At 44.3% G+C, this 21,052-nt stretch overlaps 1 protein-coding gene across 1 annotated transcript; it reads left to right on the top strand.

The window, feature by feature from the left end:
- Positions 1-255: 255 nt before the first annotated feature.
- Positions 256-20,958, top strand: Tex9 (testis expressed 9). Its single transcript, XM_048332826.1, has 12 exons — positions 256-283; positions 387-481; positions 4,647-4,710; positions 5,717-5,793; positions 9,351-9,399; positions 10,322-10,404; positions 13,862-14,040; positions 15,179-15,261; positions 16,094-16,267; positions 18,467-18,601; positions 19,703-19,837; positions 20,759-20,958. The coding sequence occupies exons 1-12, from the start codon at positions 257-259 to the stop codon at positions 20,834-20,836; spliced, it is 1,179 nt and encodes a 392-aa protein (XP_048188783.1). The 5' UTR covers position 256; the 3' UTR covers positions 20,837-20,958.
- Positions 20,959-21,052: the final 94 nt, after the last annotated feature.

Genomic DNA, 21,052 nt, shown 5'->3' with positions numbered 1-21,052 from the left:
TTTTTTTGTTTGTTTGTTTTTTGGTGCTTCCTTGGTGGTTCACCCCCCACATGGAGCATTTTTACACCGGGCTCCATCCAGCACTTCATCAATCTTCCGGTTCCTGGGGAGCAGGTCAGTGTAGTACCGCTTGTCGACCACCAGATGGCAGAGCCTCAGCTTTTTTTTTTTTTGGCGGGAGGCGTTCGGGAAGTTCGCGCGAGAAGATCCGCGAGGATGCGCTGTTGCCTAGGTCACCGCGTCGCGGCCCGCGAAGATGGAGGGACGGAGGCGCAGTGCGCGGGTCAGTTTGCACGGCCGGCTCCTGGCTGCGGGCGGCTGCGGGCGACGTGGACGTTCAAGGTCCCTTTCCAGTTCGGGTCTGAACGATTCTGCCTGTTTTCCAGGGAGGCGGCGGCGTTCCCGGGAATCCGCTCCCGCCCCGGCTGGCGCGGCCCGCGGCCCCGCGCCCGGACCTGCTGGCCAAGGAGGAGGAGTATAAGTAAGAGGCGCCGCGCCCGGGTCCCACTTCCTGCCTTTCCCGTTTCCTTTCGTGGACACCTGCATTTTCGGGTCTCCTTCCTTCCTTCCTTCGAAATGAAGCACAAACCGGATGTGAAGTTTTAGGCAGAAAGAAGTGCTTTTTGCTTTCGCTGCCCAGTTTTTATGTAGTAGCAGCAGCAACAGCAGCAGCCGCCAGGGTGATCTTTAGATTTGGTCATGCCAGCGTGAGCCAGACTCACACCTGTACTCCTAGCTACTCAGGAGGCTGACATCTGAGGATCGTGGTTCCAAGCCAGCCCGGGGCAGGAAAGTCCATGAGACTCTTTATCTCCAATTAAGTTCCCCCAAATCCAGAAATGGAGTAGTGGCAGGAGTGGTAGAGCTTAAAGCCTTAGATGAAAAAGCTCTGGGACAGCACCCAGTCCTTGCTCCATTCAAACTCTAAGGACGGGAACAGACAACTAGCCAACAAGAGCCAAAAATGGGCTGGGAATGTGGCTTAGTTAAGCATGCATGAAGCCCTGGGTTTGATTCCTCAGCACCACATACACAGACAAAGCTGGAAGTGGCGCTGTGGCCCAAGTGGTGGTACTTGCCTCAAGCAAGAGAAGCTCAGGGACAGTGCCCAGGTCCTGAGTTCAAGCTCCAGGACTGCCAAAAAAAAAAAAAAAAAAAAAAAGGCCAAAATGCTTTCCTGTTGTCCTTCAAGCTTTGAGAGCCTGAGCTCCTCTCCTTTATTGCCTAAAACTTTCTATCCTGTTTGTCCTTAATTTCCTCAAGCTTTTACTTTTCCTCAGGGAAATTACCTGTCCTTCTACCTGAGTGGCCTTCTTGGAGAGACCCCTTGCTGTGTTTTTCCATTGTTTTGTTCATTTTTCTTTGCAATTAGCACAATTTGTTATAGTAAATTCACTTAGGTTAGTTTCCCTTTTCTATTTGCTGTCTTCTCCACTGTACTGTAAGCTCCACAAGGACAAAATTGTCTCTGTTCTATTTGCATTAATTTGAAAGGATTGATTGATTGTACTGAGATGAATCTAGGGTCTTGAAGTATGGCATAATTTCAGGGCAAAAAAAGCATATTTTAAGTACTTGTTAAAAGTTGTGTTTTAGAACAAAGTAATTAGGAAACTGGCAGTTCCTTGTAGTTAGGATTGACATATCTGTGTTTGGAATTGAAGCATTAAAACTTGACTGTACTGGTTTTGTTTGCTTGTTTTTGCCAGTATTGGGGCTTGAACTCTGGGCTTGAGCACTGTCCCTGGCTTCCTTTTGCTCAAGCCTAGCACTCTACCACTTGAGCCACAGAGCCACTTCTGGCTTTTTCTGTTATGTGGTACTGAGGAATCGAACCCAGGGCTACGTGCATGCTAAGCAATCACTCTACCACTAAGCCACATTCCTAGCCACTGTGCCATTTTTTAAATGAAGCACACACAAGCCAGCATGCCCAGAAGAGAATGCCTGCTGCCCCTCTGCTTTCAAATCAGCCTTATTACCGTGATGAAGACTGCATTTAAGCAAGGAAATCTGTTGTCAGTTGTGCTCGAAACAAAATAGTTACTTTCCTTGTGAATTTTGTTGTCATTGTTTGGTGTTACTAGAGTTTGAATTATGCCCCCAGTTGCCAAAACAATTATTTTTACTACTAGTCACCAGATAGAATTAAATACCTTGCATGCATTAGGTGAACTGTTTGGTTATGTGTGAATATGTCTCCCAACTGCCCTGGTACTGCACTGGGGTTATTAGAACCCCTGCCTGCTAGTACAAACAATCCGCTAGTTGCGGTGTTTTCGTGGTCAAAACAGTTGGCAGTTTTCTGTACTCTGAGGCGTGCCTGTCTGAGACAGAGGAGCAGAGCGACTCTGGTTGGGCCTAATTTTTCTGGATCACTTCTGTGCCGTGCAGAAGAATAAAATGTGCATCCACTTTTCTAGGCAGGAGTGTGAGTTCCCCAGTGCTAGGTGCCACCCTCGCGTGTTAGTTACTCCAGGCAGTCTCCCGTCGCTCCTCTGGCTGCTTGTCTGTCCTCGAGGCTCTGGGCAGAGATTCTGCAGGTGTGGCTCTCTGTGACTCACCGCCCTCCCCAGCCCTCGGCTTCCAACTGCTATGCTGTTTGGCCTCTGTTCCTGTTCACTGTTTTCCTTTGAACTGTTGCTTTATTCTCAGTGCCAGGACACATCTGGGTGAGTCAGGCTTACGTGTGTGTGTGCGCGTGCGCGCTAGTCCTGGGGCTTAAACTGAGGGCCTTGGTTCAGTCCCTGAGCTTTTCTTTTTTTTTGCTCAAGGCTAGCACTCTACCACTTGAACCACAACTCCACTTCTGGCTTTTTTTTGGTGGTTATTTAGAGATAAAGAGTCTCATGGGTTAATGATCTCAACCATCTGTAAACTTTGTTTTTTGCCAGTCCTGGGGCTTGGACTCAGGGCCTGAGCCTCTGTGTGTTTAAGGTTAGCATTCTACTACTTGAGCCACAGCGCCACTTCTGGCTTTTTCTGTGTATGTGGTGCTCAGGAATCAAACCCAGGGCTTCATGCATTCTGGACAAGCACTCTACCACTAAGCCATATTCCCAGCACCAAACCAAGCAATCTTAAGGTATATTTCTTTTTTTTTTTTCTTTTGCCAGTCCTGGGGCTTGGACTCAGGGCCTGAGCACTGTCCCTTGCTTCTTTTTGCTCAAGGTTAGCACTCTGCCGCTTGAGCCACAGCGCCACTTCTGGCCATTTTCTTTATATGTGGTGCTGGGGAATTGAACCCAGGGCTTCATGTAGGGGAGGCAAGCACTCTTGCTACTCGGCCACATTCCCAGCCCCTCTTAAGGTATATTTCTTTTTTTATAATTAAATTTTATTGACAAGGTGTTGTGCCAAGGGGGTACAGTTACATAATAAGGTAGTGAGTACATTTCTTGTCTTATCTCTTACACCCTCATTTTTCTTTCCCTTCCCTAGTTCACGTAGGCATATATACAATATCCATTGTACCAAAATCATATACAGTAACCACGTAGGGTACGCCAAAGGAAATTCAACTAGAACATTAAACATAATGACAGCAATAGAATCCTCCTTCTCTTGGAGTTGTTTTTGCTTATCCTCATCTTATATAATCATGTGTACATAGCTGTTGAGCTATGTACTGATAGATCTATCCTAGACCTTTAAGGTATATTTCTTAAACCATTCAACTATTAAGGATACCTGAGAAGGTTTTAAGGCTTTGGTGCTGCCCGACTCCTTCTGGTCCTTGGGGTACAAATGGAGGTGCTCACATTACTTCTGCTTCTCCTGCCTGGAAAAAACAAGCTCTTTGATGTGTCTGCTTTTTATAACTTCAGAAGAACCATATGACCAGGTACTGGTGGCGTACACCTATAATCCTAGCCACCAGGAGGCTGAGATCTGAGGATCACAGGTTGAAGCCAGCCTGGGCAGGAAAGTGGGTGAGACTTTTATTTTGAATTAATCAACAGAGGGCCGCAAATGGAGCTCAGGTACAGCGCCCAGGCTCTGAGTTCAAGCCCCAGTACCCAGTATCTCTCTCTCTCTCTCTCTCTCTCTCTCTCTCTCTCTCTCTTTCTCTCTCTCTCTCTCTCCAAAAAGTAAAAGTATCCTGTTCTCTACTAGGTCCCAAGTAGACTGGGCGGAGGGGAAGGACAGGCAGGGGTAGTCAGATAATTCCCCTCTTCTTCTGATGAGGCTGAGATTTGAAGTTCAACCTACTCAATGAACTGCAGCCCAAGCTCCCAATCATAGCAACAAGCTAGAACAGAGCAGTCCCCCTGCCATCCCCTCCACCCTGGCCGTGCTTGGCAGGGTGGAGCACAAGGCTGGAATTAGGTCCTGCAGGTGGGGCAATCCTGGAACTGAGTTGAGCATACCCAGTTTCTTCTTCCTGAATCTTCCTTAGCTAAGTCATTTCCTCAGGGCTTGGGCAAGAAGGCTGTGGAAAGGCCAGGACTTGCCCTGTAAGTTCCTGCACAGGTAGGAAGACTTGTAGAAGTCGGGGCTAAATACTGATAATTGTGTTCAGGTTTGGGTAAAAATGTCATGTGCATCTTCTGGTGTTGATTAGATCACTTGGTAAATTGTAATTGCTGATGTTTATTTTTTATTGGGATGTTAGCCTAACCCTGTTACTGATTCTCTGGTTTTAGGCGTCTGAATGCAGAATTGGAGGCTAAAACAGCTCGCGTGGTTCAGCAAGCTGAGGAAGTAATCGTAAGTAGATATACTCTTACTCCCTATGGGTGCAAAGGTTTTCACCTTTTTTTTTTTTTTTTTGGCCAGTCCTGGGGCTTGGACTCAGGGCCTGAGCACTGTCCCTGACTTCTTTTTGCTCAAGGCTAGCACTCTGCCACTTGAGCCACAGCACCACTTCTGGCCATTTTCTGTATATGTGGTGCTGGGGAATTGAACCCAGGGCCTCATGTATACGAGGCAAGCACTCTTGCCACTAGGCCATATCCCCAGCCCCTTCACCTTTTTTTTTTGATACTGGTCCTGTGGCTTGAACTCAGAGACAGAGTGTTGTCCCTTAGCTTTTTTGCTCATGGCTGGCACTCTGCCACTTGAGGCACAGCTCCACTTCCAGCTTTTTTGGTGCTTAATTGGAGATAAGCATCTCATGAACTTTCCTGTCCAGGCTGGCTTCAAACTGTAGTCCTCAGAGCTCATCCTCCTGAGTAGCTAGGATTACAGGTGTGAGCCACCAGTGCCCTTTGTAACTTTGTAATTTGAAGTATACCATACATATACAAGAGTACCCAATACACAACACCCCCAAGTACCCAAGGTGTAAACGTTTAACTCAACACATGAGCACAAGATATATACCCAGGTGCTGGTATTCTGCATATGCTTTTGGTAAATATACATTTTCTAAAAGCCACTGCAAAATGTTGTCTACTTGGATTTAATAAGGACATAAATGTTAACAATATTTCATCACACCAGAACACTAATATTTGAGCATATAGAACCAACACTGATAATTCAGTAAAGGATAGTTGAAATAAAATGGGTTCTAGATAAAAGTGGGATGAATGATAGTTGACTCACTAGAGCAAAACTGGGATCAGCAGAACTTCCTTTTCCTGGGTAGCATTTCTGGATCAGTGCTTTGCTGTGGGGAGTGGGGAGCTTGAGCACAGAGGCCTGGGGTAGATGCTAGGTTTGTGCAGTGTTTTCAGTAGTACATACGAATCACTTTTACTCATTCCACTAGAGAGGCCAACAGGAGGTACAATCCCAGCCTTTATCAACACACATCAAATCTTGTGAAAAAGGAAATGCCAGTTCAAGGTGAGTACAAGGGGACATACCATTGCTATTTTTTTTTCTGTGCCTGGGACTTGAACTCAGGGCCTGAGCACTGTCCCTGAGCTTTTGTGCTCAAGGCTAGCACTCTCCTACTTTGAGCCACAACTCCATTTCCAGACTTTGGTGATTCATTAGAGATGAAGGGTCTCATGGACTTTCCTGCCCAGGCTGGCTTTGAACTGTGATCCTCAGATCTCAGCCTCCAGAGTGGCCAGGATGACAGGCGTGAGCCACTGGCGCTTACTCCACTGGTATTTTTATGTTCAGTGGCACGTGTGGATCTTCTTCCCTGCAAATGGTGAGAAACTAATTTGAAGAAAAGTAATATCACACGTAAAATAGTAACTAGAAGCTTTTACTTGTCACTTACAAGGCAAGTACTCTACAAAGGGATTTCAACTCCACAAGTCAGATTATGAGGACAGTGCATCTTGCTCATTGTCACCCCTTCCTTCGTCCCCCCATCTCGCCCAGCCCCATCCATACCCTCATTACACTGTTCAGTTTCTACATAGCACGCACTGAACACAGTGGCTGCATTTGCCCACCCTCCATTTGGTGTGTCCTCCCCATCTGCTCCCTGAAAAGCATGTTTCACTTTGTTAACGGTTCATCAAGTTGTACAGGGGACATGCACATTGGATTCCTTCTCTGACTCTACCATGTTAATTTGTTACCCAGGTTTTTATAGTCTCTCATATATAATTATTTTATCACGGTCATTTGTTGTTAATCTTTTCCTGTGTTGTTATACAAGTGAAACTTTACCATAATTGTGTATGTGTAGGGAAAAAACATAGTTTTACATGTCGCTGTCATGGTTTCACCTGGGAGCCTGGGGCATGTCCTTGGCAGGTAAGGAGACTTTTTTTTTTGGCCAGTCCTGGGCCTTGAACTCAGGGCCTGAGCACTGTCCCTGGCTTCTTTTTGCTCAAAGCTAGCACTCTGCCACTTGAGCTACAGCGCCATTTCTGGCCGTTTTCTGTATATGTGGTGCTGAGAAATTGAACCCAGGGCTTCATGTGTGCGAGGTGAGCACTCTTGCCATTAGGCCATTCCCAGCCCAAGGAGACTTCTTTACAGTAAAGAATTATAGGCAGGTGCCAGTGGCTCATGCCTGTAATCCTAGCCACTCAGGAGGCTAAGATCTGAGGATTGCAGTTCAAAGCCAACCCAGGCAGAAAAGTCTGTGAGACTCTCATTTCTAATAAACTATGAGAAAACAGCTGGAAGTGGTGCTGTGGCTCAAGTGGTAGAGCACTATCCTTGAGAATAAAGAGACTCTGGGACAGTGCCCAGGCCCTGAGTCCACCAGGACCGGCAGAAAAAAAAAATTAGTTTTGGAAAGAACTGGAGTCAAAATAATGGAACCAACTAGATCACATAGGCAAAATATTTCCTAATTTTTGGAGATCTATGCCAGCAAAAAAACCTTAGAGATTAAAATTGTTTGTAGGTACCAAACTTAAAATTCTTCAGTGTCTAAGGTCAAGAAGCAGAAGATGAGATCTACATAGCACTAAGTGGCTGTAATATTTAAATACTTTACTGAGCTCCGAAGCAAAAAAAGGAATGTTACTAAAGTGGCACTTAATTCATTTTATGCTTGAAATACAAGGACATTATTCATTCGCTAAGAACTAGCTATTGCACTTAATCTAGCAAGTCCTGTCCTAGATATTTATCTTAGACATAAAAAAGACATACTAAGAAAAAACTTGCATATAAACATTTATAACAGCTTTATTCATAATTGTCTCCAATATCCATGAAATGGTAAGTGGTTGAACAAGTTATGGCCTATTTACAAGATGGAATATTCGGCATTAGACAGCATTGGACCACAGGTGGAATGGGGCATGATGCTAATTAAGCGAAGGACTGCAGACTCAGTGCACCCAGCATCTGTTTCCACGCATGTTTTGATGATGGGGCTGTGCTCTGAGAACAGCATGGCCGGTAGCTCCAGCCGTGGGAACCTCCCCTCCCACAGAGTGTGGATGGGTGGGTGGTGGGCATTTTTCAGTTGCTGTAATCCTGTGAAAACTGCTCTTAGGTATGAGGCCAATCCTTGATCCAAATGTCACTGTGGGGTTCATGATAGTGCTTGACATTCTGGAAAAGTCGAAACTAGAGCCAAGCTGGATGCCTATGGCACAACGTCTGTCATCCTCTGGAGGCTGAGATCTGAGATCTGAGGATTACGAAAGTCTGTGAGACTCTCATCTCCAAGAACCCACCAGAAAGCCAGCAGTAGAGTTGTGGATCGAGTGGTAAAGCACTAACCTTGAGCAAAAAAGCTGAAGGACAGCACCCAGGCCCTGAGTTCAAGTCCCGAGACCGGCACAAAAGCATGTAGTGGTGAGGACATTTCTTTTTTCCTGGGTCACATGGAGTTCTTCATGCTACTGTTTGTTCAGGTCACTGTTACTGTGTGGAACATGACACAGTGTTATTATATGATTGTGATTATGTGGTGACTATCCAGAGATGGGGGTCCATTCTGTAAAGAGCCCATCCATTTCAGGCTGGGACTGTGACACACCTGGAAACCAGTTACAACCAACATGCTTGTCCTAGGTCCACCACCGCAGTTACTCTCAGAAAAGATCTTCCTGTAGTATCTTACACGTCCTCCAGCCGGAAGCAAGGCTCACCCTCCAAATCACTTCCCTTTACAAAAGGCCTTCATGGGAAAGTTCCACAGTAGTCAGCAGAATACTGTGACACTCTGTTTACATAGGAGTACACTACAAAATCATACCCCCGTGAAAGCCCAAGGACACAGGTAGCATTTAGATGTGTTAGCTGATGAGACTGTGTAGGCATGGGGTGTGGGCATGAGTGTGGGAAATGAGTGTGAGACAGCGTAAGACACAGAGAAGAGAATGTGCTAGGAACGTGGCAGCCCTACATCTGAGATGATGGTAATGACAGAGATATTAAATTGGTAGACTATTTGGAGACATTTTCATGTCATGTGTGAGAATGATTCTATAACTAAAAAGTGTCTAGGCTAGAGGTTTTTCCTGTAGTTCTTTAAGAAGTTTATTTTGTTGGTCATGGGGCTTGAACCCAGGGCTTGGGTGTTGTACCTGAGCTCTTTTGCTCAAGGCTAACACTCTACCACTTTGAGCCACAGCTCCACTTCCCATTTTCTGGTGGTTAATTGGAGGAGATAAGAGTCTCATGGACTTTCCTGCCCAGGCTGGCTTTGAACTGCGATCCTCAGATCTCAGCCTCCTGAGTAACTAGGCCTGAAGCACTTTTTAATGACTAATTTATTCCAAATAAATTAACATGAAGAGCCAGAATTATAGAAAACATAATTCTGTGTACATATATGCTTTATTAAATGTAATTATAGCAACATAGTTCTATACAAAATGTATATAGAAATGTATTATAGAGAGATCAGATTAACACATGACTAACTAGAATTAAAGCAATAGTTGTGGTTTGCCTTTAAAAGTTCTGTTGAATTTCATGGTGTCTCGGCTCTGTGTCATCTAGTATTAATGTTTATTTTTGGTCTGTAGAGGCCTGTTGACATCTGAAAGGCTAGCTCATCTACATTCAGAAACCAAGGTATGAAATCAAACTTTCTGTGAATACAGTTACATTATGTAGAGGCTAGTTTTTTTTCTTAAGACTTAGAAAAAAATGAGGACTTATTAGAAATGGGTTGTAAACTTAATATTCAGAAGGAATGCATTCATACAAGTGTTGCTGATGAGTGGAATCATTTTTATCTTATAATTTCACTGAATGGAGTAGTGGACACAATTCTAAGTAAAATGAGTTTGTAATATGAGGCTTTTTTTCCTTTTTTTGGTTGGTCATGGGCTTGACTGAACTCAGGACCTGCTCTTGTCCCTGAGCTGTTTTTCCCAAGGCTAGTGCGCTATCACCTTGAGCCACAACTTCATTTCCAGTTTTCTATGGGTTAATTGGAGATAAGAGTCTCATGGACTTCTTTGAACCGTGATCCTCAGATCTCAGCCTCCTGAGTAGCTAGGATGACAGGCCTGAGCCACTAGCGCCTGGCTGGCTTTTCAGTTTTTTTCCCTCAGAAACTTAATCTAATAGAAAACCTGAAAGAGAAAAGCATGCATATCCAGAGTGTGGTCCCTTCGTTCCTACTTGATGCGGTGACCCCCTCTCTCAGGTTCTGGGTGTCTGCAGCTCTTTCCCCCACCTCCCTCCTATGAAGATACAGCCCTAGGGAGCAGCGCTGCCCAAGGCAGGCCTGGGAGCAGCCCGCTCAGGGGCTGAGGCTCAGAGAAGCGTCTTCCTTGTTGCTTAGTTTCTTCGTCCATGTGATGTCAGGTCCAGCCAGAGGATCTCCAGCTATTCGCTTCTGGGATTCCTGAACAGAACAAATAGTTCCACAAATGTAGCCATTCTTAATTTGTAGCAAAATAGCTATTCCACATGTGACTGAAGTTGCTTTCCTTGGCAAATGATTAGACTCTGATTAATTAATATAGTTTTAATTCTTTTCATGTAGCCAAAGGCCAAAAACATTGTTCCTCTAAAATTGGTTCAAAACAAACCACATTCTGGAGATAAAGGAAGGAAAACAAACTCAAGGTATTGTATAGTTCAGGAAGTATGACTTTCTTTTTTAGTTTTATAATTCATAGTACTCTCGTTCCTAATTGAGTTCTCATACCTTTAGTAATAAGGTAGACAACATACACCTGCTCCACGGCCAGGAATTTAAACCATTTCTACTCAGAGAAGTTTTACCGTACATTTACAGAACATTTTGTGATACTCTCCTGAGCAAAATCACTATACTCCAAAAAAGTTTTTTTATTCTGGTGCTGGGGCTTGAACTCAGGGCCCTGAGCACTGTTCCTGAGCTTTAGTGCTCAGGGCGAGCGCTCTACCACTTGAGCCACAGATCCATTCTTGGCTTTTTTTTTGTAGTTAATTGAAAATAACTACCAGAAAAAGTTATGCATTTTCTGCCCAGGCTGGCTTTGAAGTGTGATCCTCAGATCTCAGCCTCCCGAGTAGCTGAGATTACAGGCGTGAGCACCTCATCGTGCATTCCTTGTTATTTTGGTAATACTAGGGTTTGAGCTAAGGGTAAGGCTAGGCTGGCTCTACTGCTAGAGCCATGTCCCCACCCCACCTCTCTTTTCCATTGCTAGGGCCTGAACTTAGGCCTGGATGCTGACCCTGAACTTTTTTGCACAAGGCTAGTACTCTGTTACTTGAGCCACAGCTCCACTTGCAAGTTTTTGATAGTTCATTGGAGATAAGAGTCTCATAGACTTTCCTGCCTGGGCTAGCTTCAAACCTGGATCCTCCCATCTGAGCAGCTAAGATTACAGGTGTGAGCCACAGGCAGCCAGCGTGTTATTCTTAGGACAGGATCTCACGCGTGAGCTATGATCCGACCACTTGCACTGACCATGTCCAGCTTCCCTCTGTGGAGCCGGAGTCCCTGGCTGGCCCGGAACCTCAGCCCTGCCATCCCGTGTAGGCTGGGATGAGAGGCACACATCCTTGCCCCCAGACCGTGGGTTGAGGAGTTTGGCAAACTTTTTCTCACCAGGCTGGTTGCAAACCAGAATCCTTTCTTATCTCAGCCCCCCACGTAGCTGGGGGTCCAAGCTGGAGCCACTGGGGCCCAGCTTCTAGCTGTTATTTCAGAGCTGAGCCACTCATCCTGGTTCTCTCAAATAGTCTGGTCTTGTATTTCTTGAGTATTTGACAGACCGGCATACATGATTGTATACCGTAAGATGAGAATGATTGACATAGTCTTAGACTACATTATAACTAATTTACATTCAACTTTTTGGTGAATCAAATTCAAGTCCATTAATATTTTAAGTATAAGAGGATCCAGCTGTGTGCCATCACACTTGTAATCCTAGCTACTCAGGAGGCTGAGATCTGAAGATCACAGTTCAAAGCCAGCCTGGGCAGGAAAGTCCATGAGACCCTTATCTCCAATAAACTACTCAGAAAAAGCCAGAAGTGGCGCTGTGGCTCAAGTGGTGGAGTGCTGGCCTTGAGCACAAAGAGGCTCAGGGGAAGCACCTAGGCCCTGAGTTCAAGCCCTGAGATCTGCCCCCCCCCCAAAAAAAAAAAAACAACAACAGCTGAGGGGGATCCAAAAGACTTTCTAGAAGGGGAAGAGGCCTGGAGTGTACCAAACAGCTCCTGCTTATCAGGAGGTTATTAAATTTACATGTCTGTTACTTAAGAACATAAATATGATTATGGGGAAATCTTGTGTCTTTTAATTGCTAAAAACTACTTTAAAAAATAACAGGGAAGAAAAGTGAGTGAAGTGTTAGGAAATCATATAAATTCAATGGAAAAGTATGTCTGTGCACCACCGGAAACAAGTTACCGTGTTTTCTTTCACATTTGCTCTTTAAGTAAAATAGGGTTATTCCAAGTAGAATTCTGAAACCCTCTTTTTTTTCTTTTTGGCCAATCCTGGGGCTTGGACTCAGGGTCTGAGCACTGTCCCTGGTTTCTTTTTGCTCAAGGCTAGCACTCTACCACTTGAGCCACAGCGCCATTTCTGGCCATTTTCTACATATGTGGTGCTGGGGAATCGAACCCAGGGCTTCATGTATACGAGGCAAGCACACTTGCCACTAGGCCATATTCCCAGCCCTTTTTTTCCTTTTCTTTTTCTTTTTTAGATTAAGTAGTTACATAAAGAGGTTACAAATCCCAAAGTCAGGCTATGAGTGCAGTGCATCTTGGTGAGTCGCCCCTCCATTGTCCCCGCCCTTTCCCTCTTCTCAAGTGATACCATTCCATTTTTTACAAACTATACATTGAACATAATGACTACATTTGCTCACCCTTTCTCCCTCCATTCAAGTGTTTCCCCATTGTTCTTCCCCCCAAATATGTTTCTGCTTCTTGGTGTTCATATATATATATATATATATATATATATATATATATATATTTTTTTTTTTTTTTTTAGGTAGTTCATTAGTTGTTCAGAGGAGTTATACCTTTGGACTGGATCTTTTATGTGTTAAAAGTTAAGTTACTGGGCAGTGGTGGCTCATGCCTGTAAGCCAAGCTACTCACAAGACTGAAATCTGAGGATCTCAGTGCTAAGCCAGCCTGAGCAGGAAAATCCATGCGTCTCTTATTTCCAATTAACTACCAAAAGCTGGAAGTAGAGCTGTGGCTCAAGTGATAAGAGTGCTAACCTTGAGCAAAAGAAGCTCAGAGACAGCACATAGGCCCTGAGTTCAAGCTTCAGTACTGGCACCAAAAAAAGAAAAGAAAAAGAAAATGGCTGTTGGAACTATGGAATTATTGTGCCAATGTAATAGACCCAGCTCATTCTTCAGTACCTTTGGAAATGACTTGGATTTCATATTTTACTTAACAAAAAAATAGGGTCCATGAAAAGCTGGTGATTATTCACTCTAGCAGTGTTGTTTAGTAAAGTATTACTCTTGGGTATTTGCAGAATTCTAGCAAGGCCAGTGCTAGTTTTTACAGATACTGCCCGGCAGCATGTAAGGTTAAAACCACCAGCTAGATTCTGATGTAATAAGAGGTCAAGGTCAGTCCTTAGTTTTGATGTACACAAGTTAGGAGGAAAGTTCTAGGCCACATGACCTCACACAGCCTTCTCCAGCTCTGTGGTGTGTGATTCAGAAAGATTGAAAGTCTTTTAAGCCTGTGTGTGTGTGTATGTGTGTGTGCGTGTGCCAGTACTGAGGCTTGAACTCAGTGTTGGTGGTGCTGTCATTCCACACTGGTGCTCTACCACTTGAACCACAGCTCACCTCTGGCTTTTTGCTGGTTAAGTGGAGATAAGAGCCTCGTGGATTTCTCTCCAAGGGTTGTCATTGAACTGTGATCCTTAGATCTCTGCCTTCTGAATAGCTACAATTGCAGGCGTGAGCCACCAGCACCTGGCTACCAAGCCCTTGAAAGTGTCAACTGTAGATTTCATCCTAAAATTTAAGTTTACCCTAATTTGGTCTGTGTTATTTAGAGCCATAGCATCTTTCTCCCTTTGTATTCCTTGTGTGTGTGTTAGCATTAAATGGAGGTCCTCCAGCGTGCAGACAGCCAGCGACGTGGCCCTGCCCGAGGACTGCTCGGACTTTTCCCTTGCAAAGACCATTAGCAGAATTGAAGGGCAGCTGGAGGAGGAAGGCTTTCCTGAGCACGCAGACGACGACGTTTTCTCCAGCCTGAGTACAGGGATTGGGACAGGTGAGGTTTTTTATTTTGCCTTTTCCTTTTTTTTTTTTCCCTTCACAAATTACTTAGAAAAAGATATCTCTGGAACTGCTTTTTTGAACTTAAACATTTATCATGTGAGGATGTTTCAAAGAAACCTCGTACTCTCATTGTAATGTGGTGATGGGAGGAATGAGTAGGATTCTGGATGAAATAGAGGCCTCGATCACCAAGGCACCCGTGGCTCATGCGTGAAATCCTAGCTACTCAGGAGGCTGAGATCTGAGGACTGCAGTGTGCAGCCAGCCTGGGCAGGAAAGTCCACGAGACTATTTCAATAAACTACCAAAAACTGGAAGTGGAACTGAGGCTCAAGTGGTAGAGCTCAGTGACAGTGAATAAAGCCCTGAGTTCAAGCCCCAGGACCAGCACAAAAAAAGATAGGCTATGATCAATCTTTACTGAATATATATATATATATATATATATATTTGATGTTTTCTATCATAAAATAAAAACTAAGGCTAATTTTTTTTATTTATCAAATAGTTTTTAAGTTAAATGCAAATGCAAATGTGCAGTAGCAGCTGGGCCTGAGAGTGGATGCCTGTAACCTCAGTCACGTAGAGACTGAGCGAGAGGCTTGTGACTACATGCTGAGACCCTGGCTCAAAGAACCCCTCCCCCAAATCCATGGGCTTATCATTCACACAGAAACAGCTTCTCTGCCTTTTATTGATTTATTTTTTGGCCAGTCCTAGGGCTTGGACTCAGCGCTTAGGCACTGTCTCTGGCTTCTTTCTGCTCAAGGCTAGCACTTTGCCACCTGAGCCACAGCGCCACTTCTGGCCATTTTCTATATATGTGGTGTTGAGGAATCGAACCCAGGGCTTCATGTGTGCTAGGCAAGCACTCTCCACTAGGCCACATTCCCAGCCCCTGAAATTTATTTTCATTAGATCTTATCTATTATACATCGATATATGAAAAAGGAAGAGTGTAAACAAAAGAAAGAAAAAGGAAGAGTGTATCTGTTGTAGTATCAGGTACAATAATCAGGTGAGTTTCCTAACATGGACTTCCTAATAGAATCTCAATTTTGAGCATTTTCTCTTCATAAAATATGGTCTGGTTTGCTTGAGATACTAAGTATAATCATTTCAATCCACAGAGGCACAGATCAGATTTCTAAAGGCCAAACTCAATGTTATGCAGGAGGAATTGGATAAAGTTGTATGCGAATGCAATAAAAAGGTAATTTTTAAAATATCTCAAAAGACATGCTTTACAATTCAAAGACTTCTGAGGGACAATTTCTACTGCATTTAAAAAAGGTAGCCATATTCAGATATAACCCACAGTTTAAAAATTGTATATAAGGGCTGCGAATATGGCCTAGTGGCAAGAGTGTTTGCCTCCTACACATGAAGCTCTCGGTTCAATTCCCCAGCACCACATATATAGAAAACGGTCAGAAGGGGCGCTGTGGCTCAAGTGGCAGAGTGCTAGCCATGAGCAAAAAGGAGCCAGGGACAGTGCTCAGACCCTGAGACCAAACCCCAGAACTGGCAATTCTTTTTTTTTTTTGGCCAGTCCTGGGCCTCGGACTCAGGGCCTGAGCACCGTCCCTGGCTTCTTCTCGCTCAAGGCTAGCACTCTGCCACCTGAGCCACAGCGCCCCTTCTGGACGTTTTCCATATATGTGGTGCTGGGGAATCGAACCGAGAGCTTCATGTGTAGGAGGCAAGTACTCTAGCCACTAGGCCATATTCCCAGCCCAGTTTTTTTTTTTAAAACTGTATATAGATACTGAACTTTATTCTGAGATGTTGAATTATCAGGGGTAAAGAATTTATAAACATTACATGAAACTTGTTACATACATTTTAAATAAACTGTTGTACAGAATAAAAAAATTTTATAAACTTACCGAAAAGGTAAGTGATGAAACACAAAATATCTTCCATTTTTATAGTTTTATTTGTTAAATAGGTATAAATATCTTACCAAGAACCATATGAAGCTTCTTTTTCTGTTTTCTCCTGTTTTGGTACTAAATCTTTTGCATTTTTCACGTAATCTATAGGAGGATGAAATTCAGGATTTAAAGTCACAAGTGAAAAGTTTTGAAGAGGATTGTTCGAGACAGCAGAAAACAATCACTACACAAGCGTCCCAACTAGAAAAATACAAAAATCTTTTTGAAGAAGCGAACACAAGATGTGATGGGCTGCAACAGCAGCTGTTGGCAGTAGAAAAGGTAATCATTTTACATCTTCAATTCTGTGATGTGCAGAAGCTGTTAAAGCCACATGTTTGTGTCACTGTTTGTTAGTATTTACTAAGTATGCTCCCTCCCCTTCCTTACATATATGTGGGGAGGGGTCTTACTCTGGGGCTGAGCTTTTGTGCTCAAGGCTAGTGCTCTGCCTCTAGATCTGCCAGAGATCCATTTCTGGCTTTTTGGTGGTTAACTGGCAATAAGAGTCTCACAGGCTTTCCTTCCTGGGCTGGCTTTGAACCGTGATCTCAGACTTCAGCCTCCTGAGTAGCTAAGATTACAGGTCCCACCCCCTTAAAAAAAAAAAAATCTTAGCCCCTTGTCCCAGACACTTCTCATCATGTCCATATCCATGCCCGAGTTTTCCTCATCTGGATTAGATGGCGCTCTTGTTGACTGCAGTTTGCCAGTGTTGTGGTTGCTGCATGCCCTGTGTTCCTGTCCTTAGGCATTTTCTGGATACTGTAATCTTTTTTTTTTTTTTTTTTTTGGCCAGTCCTGGGCCTTGAACTCAGGGCCTGAGCACTGTCCCTGGCTTCTTTTTGCTCAAGGCTAGCACTCTGCCACTTGAGCCACAGCGCCACTTCTGGCCATTTCCTGTATATGTGGTGCTGGGGAATCGAACCCAGGGCCTCATGTATATGAGGCAAGCACTCTTGCCACTAGGCCATATCCCCAGCCCCACTGTAATCATTTTGAGAAGATGGTAAATTATTTTCTTTTGAAGCTCATAATATTTGAGTTGTAGAGTTCAATCTGACTTTTTTCAGTGCTTTTTAGCTTCTTTCACAAGCAATGTAAAATTCAGGACTTGAGACTTTATATTTGTTTGTGTGTCCGCCAGTACTGAGGCTTGAATTTGGACCCTGGGCATGGTTCCTGAGCTTTCTTGCTCATGGCTGGCGCGCTACCACTTGAGCCTTAGCTCTACTTCTGGCTGAGGCTTTTCATAAAACTTTTTTGTTTCGTAATTTGCAAACTGCTTAACTTTTTTAGTAGTAGATTTTTTTAAGTGACTAATTTCAAGATGCTGTGATATCCTTTTGTACTTTGGAAAAGGTACCAGAGTATGACTATAAAACAAACAGGGTTAGATGGAAGGGATGGGGAGTGGGGAGACACTGGATGGAAGGAAAGGCACTTGTGACTCATGTCACTGTAACCCCTCTGTACATCACCTTTATATCAGGTCACAGTTTAGACATGGTGTTCCCTTTTGATTTTCCCACACCAAACTTTCCCGCTTCGCTGTTGTCCTTGCCATCCTCCCTTCCCTTTGTCCTGCTTCCCACGAGTGGGGCAGCGTGGATTCAGGTGACCGTGTCACGTGGTGATGTAGCTCCAAAGTCACTGGCAGCAGATGAGGGTGGGCTTCCTTCGTGTTCTTGTGACAGGAGGGGGACACGAGGCGGCCCCCGCCATGGATTTCCCGGCTGCGGAGCGGATTTGCTTTGTTCACGGGCACAGTGACTGAGTCACGTGAGCCCTCCGTGTCGCGGTGCAGAGCCTGCCAAAGCAGATGGCGTCCACGCACAGCTTGGCTTGTTTAGAAACGCACAGGAAGAGCAGCATGTGTTTTGCTGTTTTGTTTTCTTTTCCCCCTTAATTACTCAAGCCATGTAAGTCTGTATTCAAAGACGATGCAGGGATACAGCCAGGAAAAAGAAATAGAGAAGAACACAGACAAGTGCGTTTTTCAATGTATTTCCTATCTGGAGTGTTGACTGAGAACCTGCTGTGGAGAAGGCTCAGAACACCTTAGGTTGTAGGGATTGTAGGGTTGTAGAGTGGGCAGGCGCCCATGGCTCACCCCGTCATCCTGACTACTCAGGAGGCTGAGATCTCAGGATCCAGGTTCAAAGACAGCCTAGGCGGGAAAGGCTATGAGTCTTTATCCCCAATTAACCATCTAAAAAGCCTAAAGCAGAGCTGCAGCTCAAGTGGTAGAGCACTAGCCTTGAGCAAGCAAAAAGAAAAAAACATCAGGGTCAGCTCCCAGGCCCTGATTTCAAGCCATAACCAATTTCTTTTTTTTTTTCTTTTAAATCAGGGTCAAGAATTCCCTGGCATTTCTCTCTCTGCAAAATTTGAGAGAAACCAAAGACTATAGAAATGAAAAATGTAAAAGAAAAGGAATTTAGAATATTTAAATATTGCAAGTTTTTTTTCACTCCATAGGATTTAGAAAATAAAAGGCGACTACAAAAACAGGCTGCTACTAGTCAAAGCGCCACGGAGGTTCGCTTGAACCGAGCCCTGGAGGACGTGGAGAAGTACAAACTGGAGCTGAGTAAATTAAGGCAAAGCCAGAAGGTGAGCAGACTCGGATAGTGCTCACCACCAAACACAGCTCATGCCACGATGCACCTGTGCATTCCCAACACGTTCCCATCACACCCTGTGACTGTTACATCACCGGGTGGCCGGCCAGCTCTGGAGGCTTCCTTCGTTCCACGGGTGGGGAAGCAGAGGCAGCACGTGGCCTCCGCCCTCTGGGAGTGGCGCTTGCTTGCGCAGGCGCAGGCATTCCCTTGGCCGTGGCCGCCCAACTGCTTTGTAGCTCTCTGGGCTGCTTGTGTGTTCAGCACGTCAGTGGGAAAGCCAGGGCCTACCTTCCCTGCACTTCCAATGCGTGTATTTGCAGTACGTTCCTTCTGCATGAACTCCTTTAGGTACAGCCCTTTCCACACTTCCTTCCAGTGGCCTGCTGGACCGTGGCAGCCTTTTCCTGCCTTGTCCAAACTGGAGCAGAGCCACACCGCAGAGCATACCTTCTCCCCTCCGCAGTTCCTCTCTCCGTGCTGTTTGTTCACATGCCAGCGACGAGCACGCGGGGTTTGAGGACTTACCTTCTCATGCTTCAGCCGCGTGAGAGGACCGCCGTCTGCGAGGGCTGAGTCCCTCATGACAGAGCTAGCTGAACGTGGACCACAGCTAACATGCCTTAGCTTTTGTAAGATTCTCCATAGTACTTCCAGATACTGCTTAGTATCACTAATGCATCTGTGCCTTCCAATAGATTTTAACTACTGGACCCAAAGTTGATGATATCCGTGTAATGTAAGTTATTTTATCATTGGAGTTTTTTTTAAACCCATCTTTTTAAATGGCAGAGACCTCATCATGGTTAAAAGCTATCATAGCAGGGCACTGGTAGCTCATACTTGTAATCCTATCAAGTCTCAGACTTCTCCAATTAGCCAGCAAAAACACTGGCTGGAGGCATGGCTTAAGTGGTAGAACACCAAACTATGAATAGTAGGAAAGCCATGCAAGAGCTTGAGGCACTGAGTTCAAGTCCAGGTACCAGCATCCACAAAAAAAAAGTTATCCTATGTCCTTTAGTAATGTAAGCAAGTTTTTATGTACAGGAACCTATATTCAGTTGATATGTGATTTTTTTTTCCTTTATAGGATGTGTCAAATGAAGAACTCAAAAAAATTGAAGTGTTAAAATCAGAAAACAAAAAGCTAGAAAAACAAAAAGGAGAATTAATGATAGCATTTAAGAAACAATTAAAATTAATTGATGTTTTAAAAAGGCAGAAGGTGAGTCTATCATAAAATGAAAGTTGAACTGTATTTTTTTTTTTTTTTTTTTGCCAGTCCTGGGCCTTGGACTCAGGGCCTGAGCACTGTCCCTGGCTTCCTTTTGCTCAAGGCTAGCACTCTACCACTTGAGCCACAGCACCACTTCTGGCCGTTTTCCATATACGTAGTAATGGGGAATTGAACCCAGGGCTTCATGTATACAAGGCAGGCTCTCTTGCCACTAGGCCATATTCCCAGCCCATTGAACCGTATTTTTAAGTGTGACTTTTATCTGGGTAATTTTTTTTTTTTTTTGCCAGTCCTGGGGCTTGAACTCAGGGCCTGAGCACTGTCCCTGGCTTCTTTTTGCTCAAGGCTAGCACTCTACCACTTGAGCCACAGTGCCACTTCTGGCTTTTTCTATATATGTAGTGCTGAGGAATCGAACCCAGGGCTTCATGTTTTCGAGGTGATCACTTTTACCACTAGGCCATATTCCCAGCCCTATCTGGGTAGTTTTACACACAAAATTTTGTGTAAATCAGTCTGTGCTGTGAAACTTACTGTCTTTACAATGGGATGGGGAGACTAAATGTGGAGACTGTCCCTCCCCCCCCCGCGGGGGGGGGGGAGGGTCTCCCTCCCTCTGTGCTATGTTCAAGGCCATCTATGGGGATTATTTTGCTTTCACTCCTTAGGATCAAAGTTTTGTTTTTACCAAGGCTAGACACTGGAATACTGAACCACTCTTTCAGCAGTCGATGAAGTACTGCTGTGGACAAGAACTTTGCTAGGCTAGTCCTGAAATGGATTTGCCATTTCAAATATTGTGCTTCTTGGAACTAGAATATTCCCACAACAAACTTGGATTTTGCTATTGTCCACACACTTCTTGCACTCTTCATACTAAACCAGATATTCATTTTTTTAAAAAAACAGATGCATATTGAAGCTGCCAAGATGTTATCTTTCACTGAAGAGGAATTTATGAAGGCACTTGAATGGGGAAATTCCTAGGTGATCTCCTTCAATTATGTGAGGTTTTTAATTAAGCTGTAATTGGGTTTGAATCGTCTTTGCTCTTCCAATGCAATGCAAATATTTGTGGAAAATATTTAGTTGTGGAAAGTATTTGATTAATAGGGTAACAAAACTTCTCTATTACAGTTATAGTAATTATTAATAAAAAAGGAAATGTAAAACAGCAAGAATTTTATAATTTTTTTCTTATAA

This window comes from Perognathus longimembris, chromosome 23 (assembly GCF_023159225.1).
Source record: "Perognathus longimembris pacificus isolate PPM17 chromosome 23, ASM2315922v1, whole genome shotgun sequence".
Taxonomy (NCBI): domain Eukaryota; kingdom Metazoa; phylum Chordata; class Mammalia; order Rodentia; family Heteromyidae; genus Perognathus; species Perognathus longimembris.
This window is presented reverse-complemented; position numbering and strand designations above follow the sequence as displayed.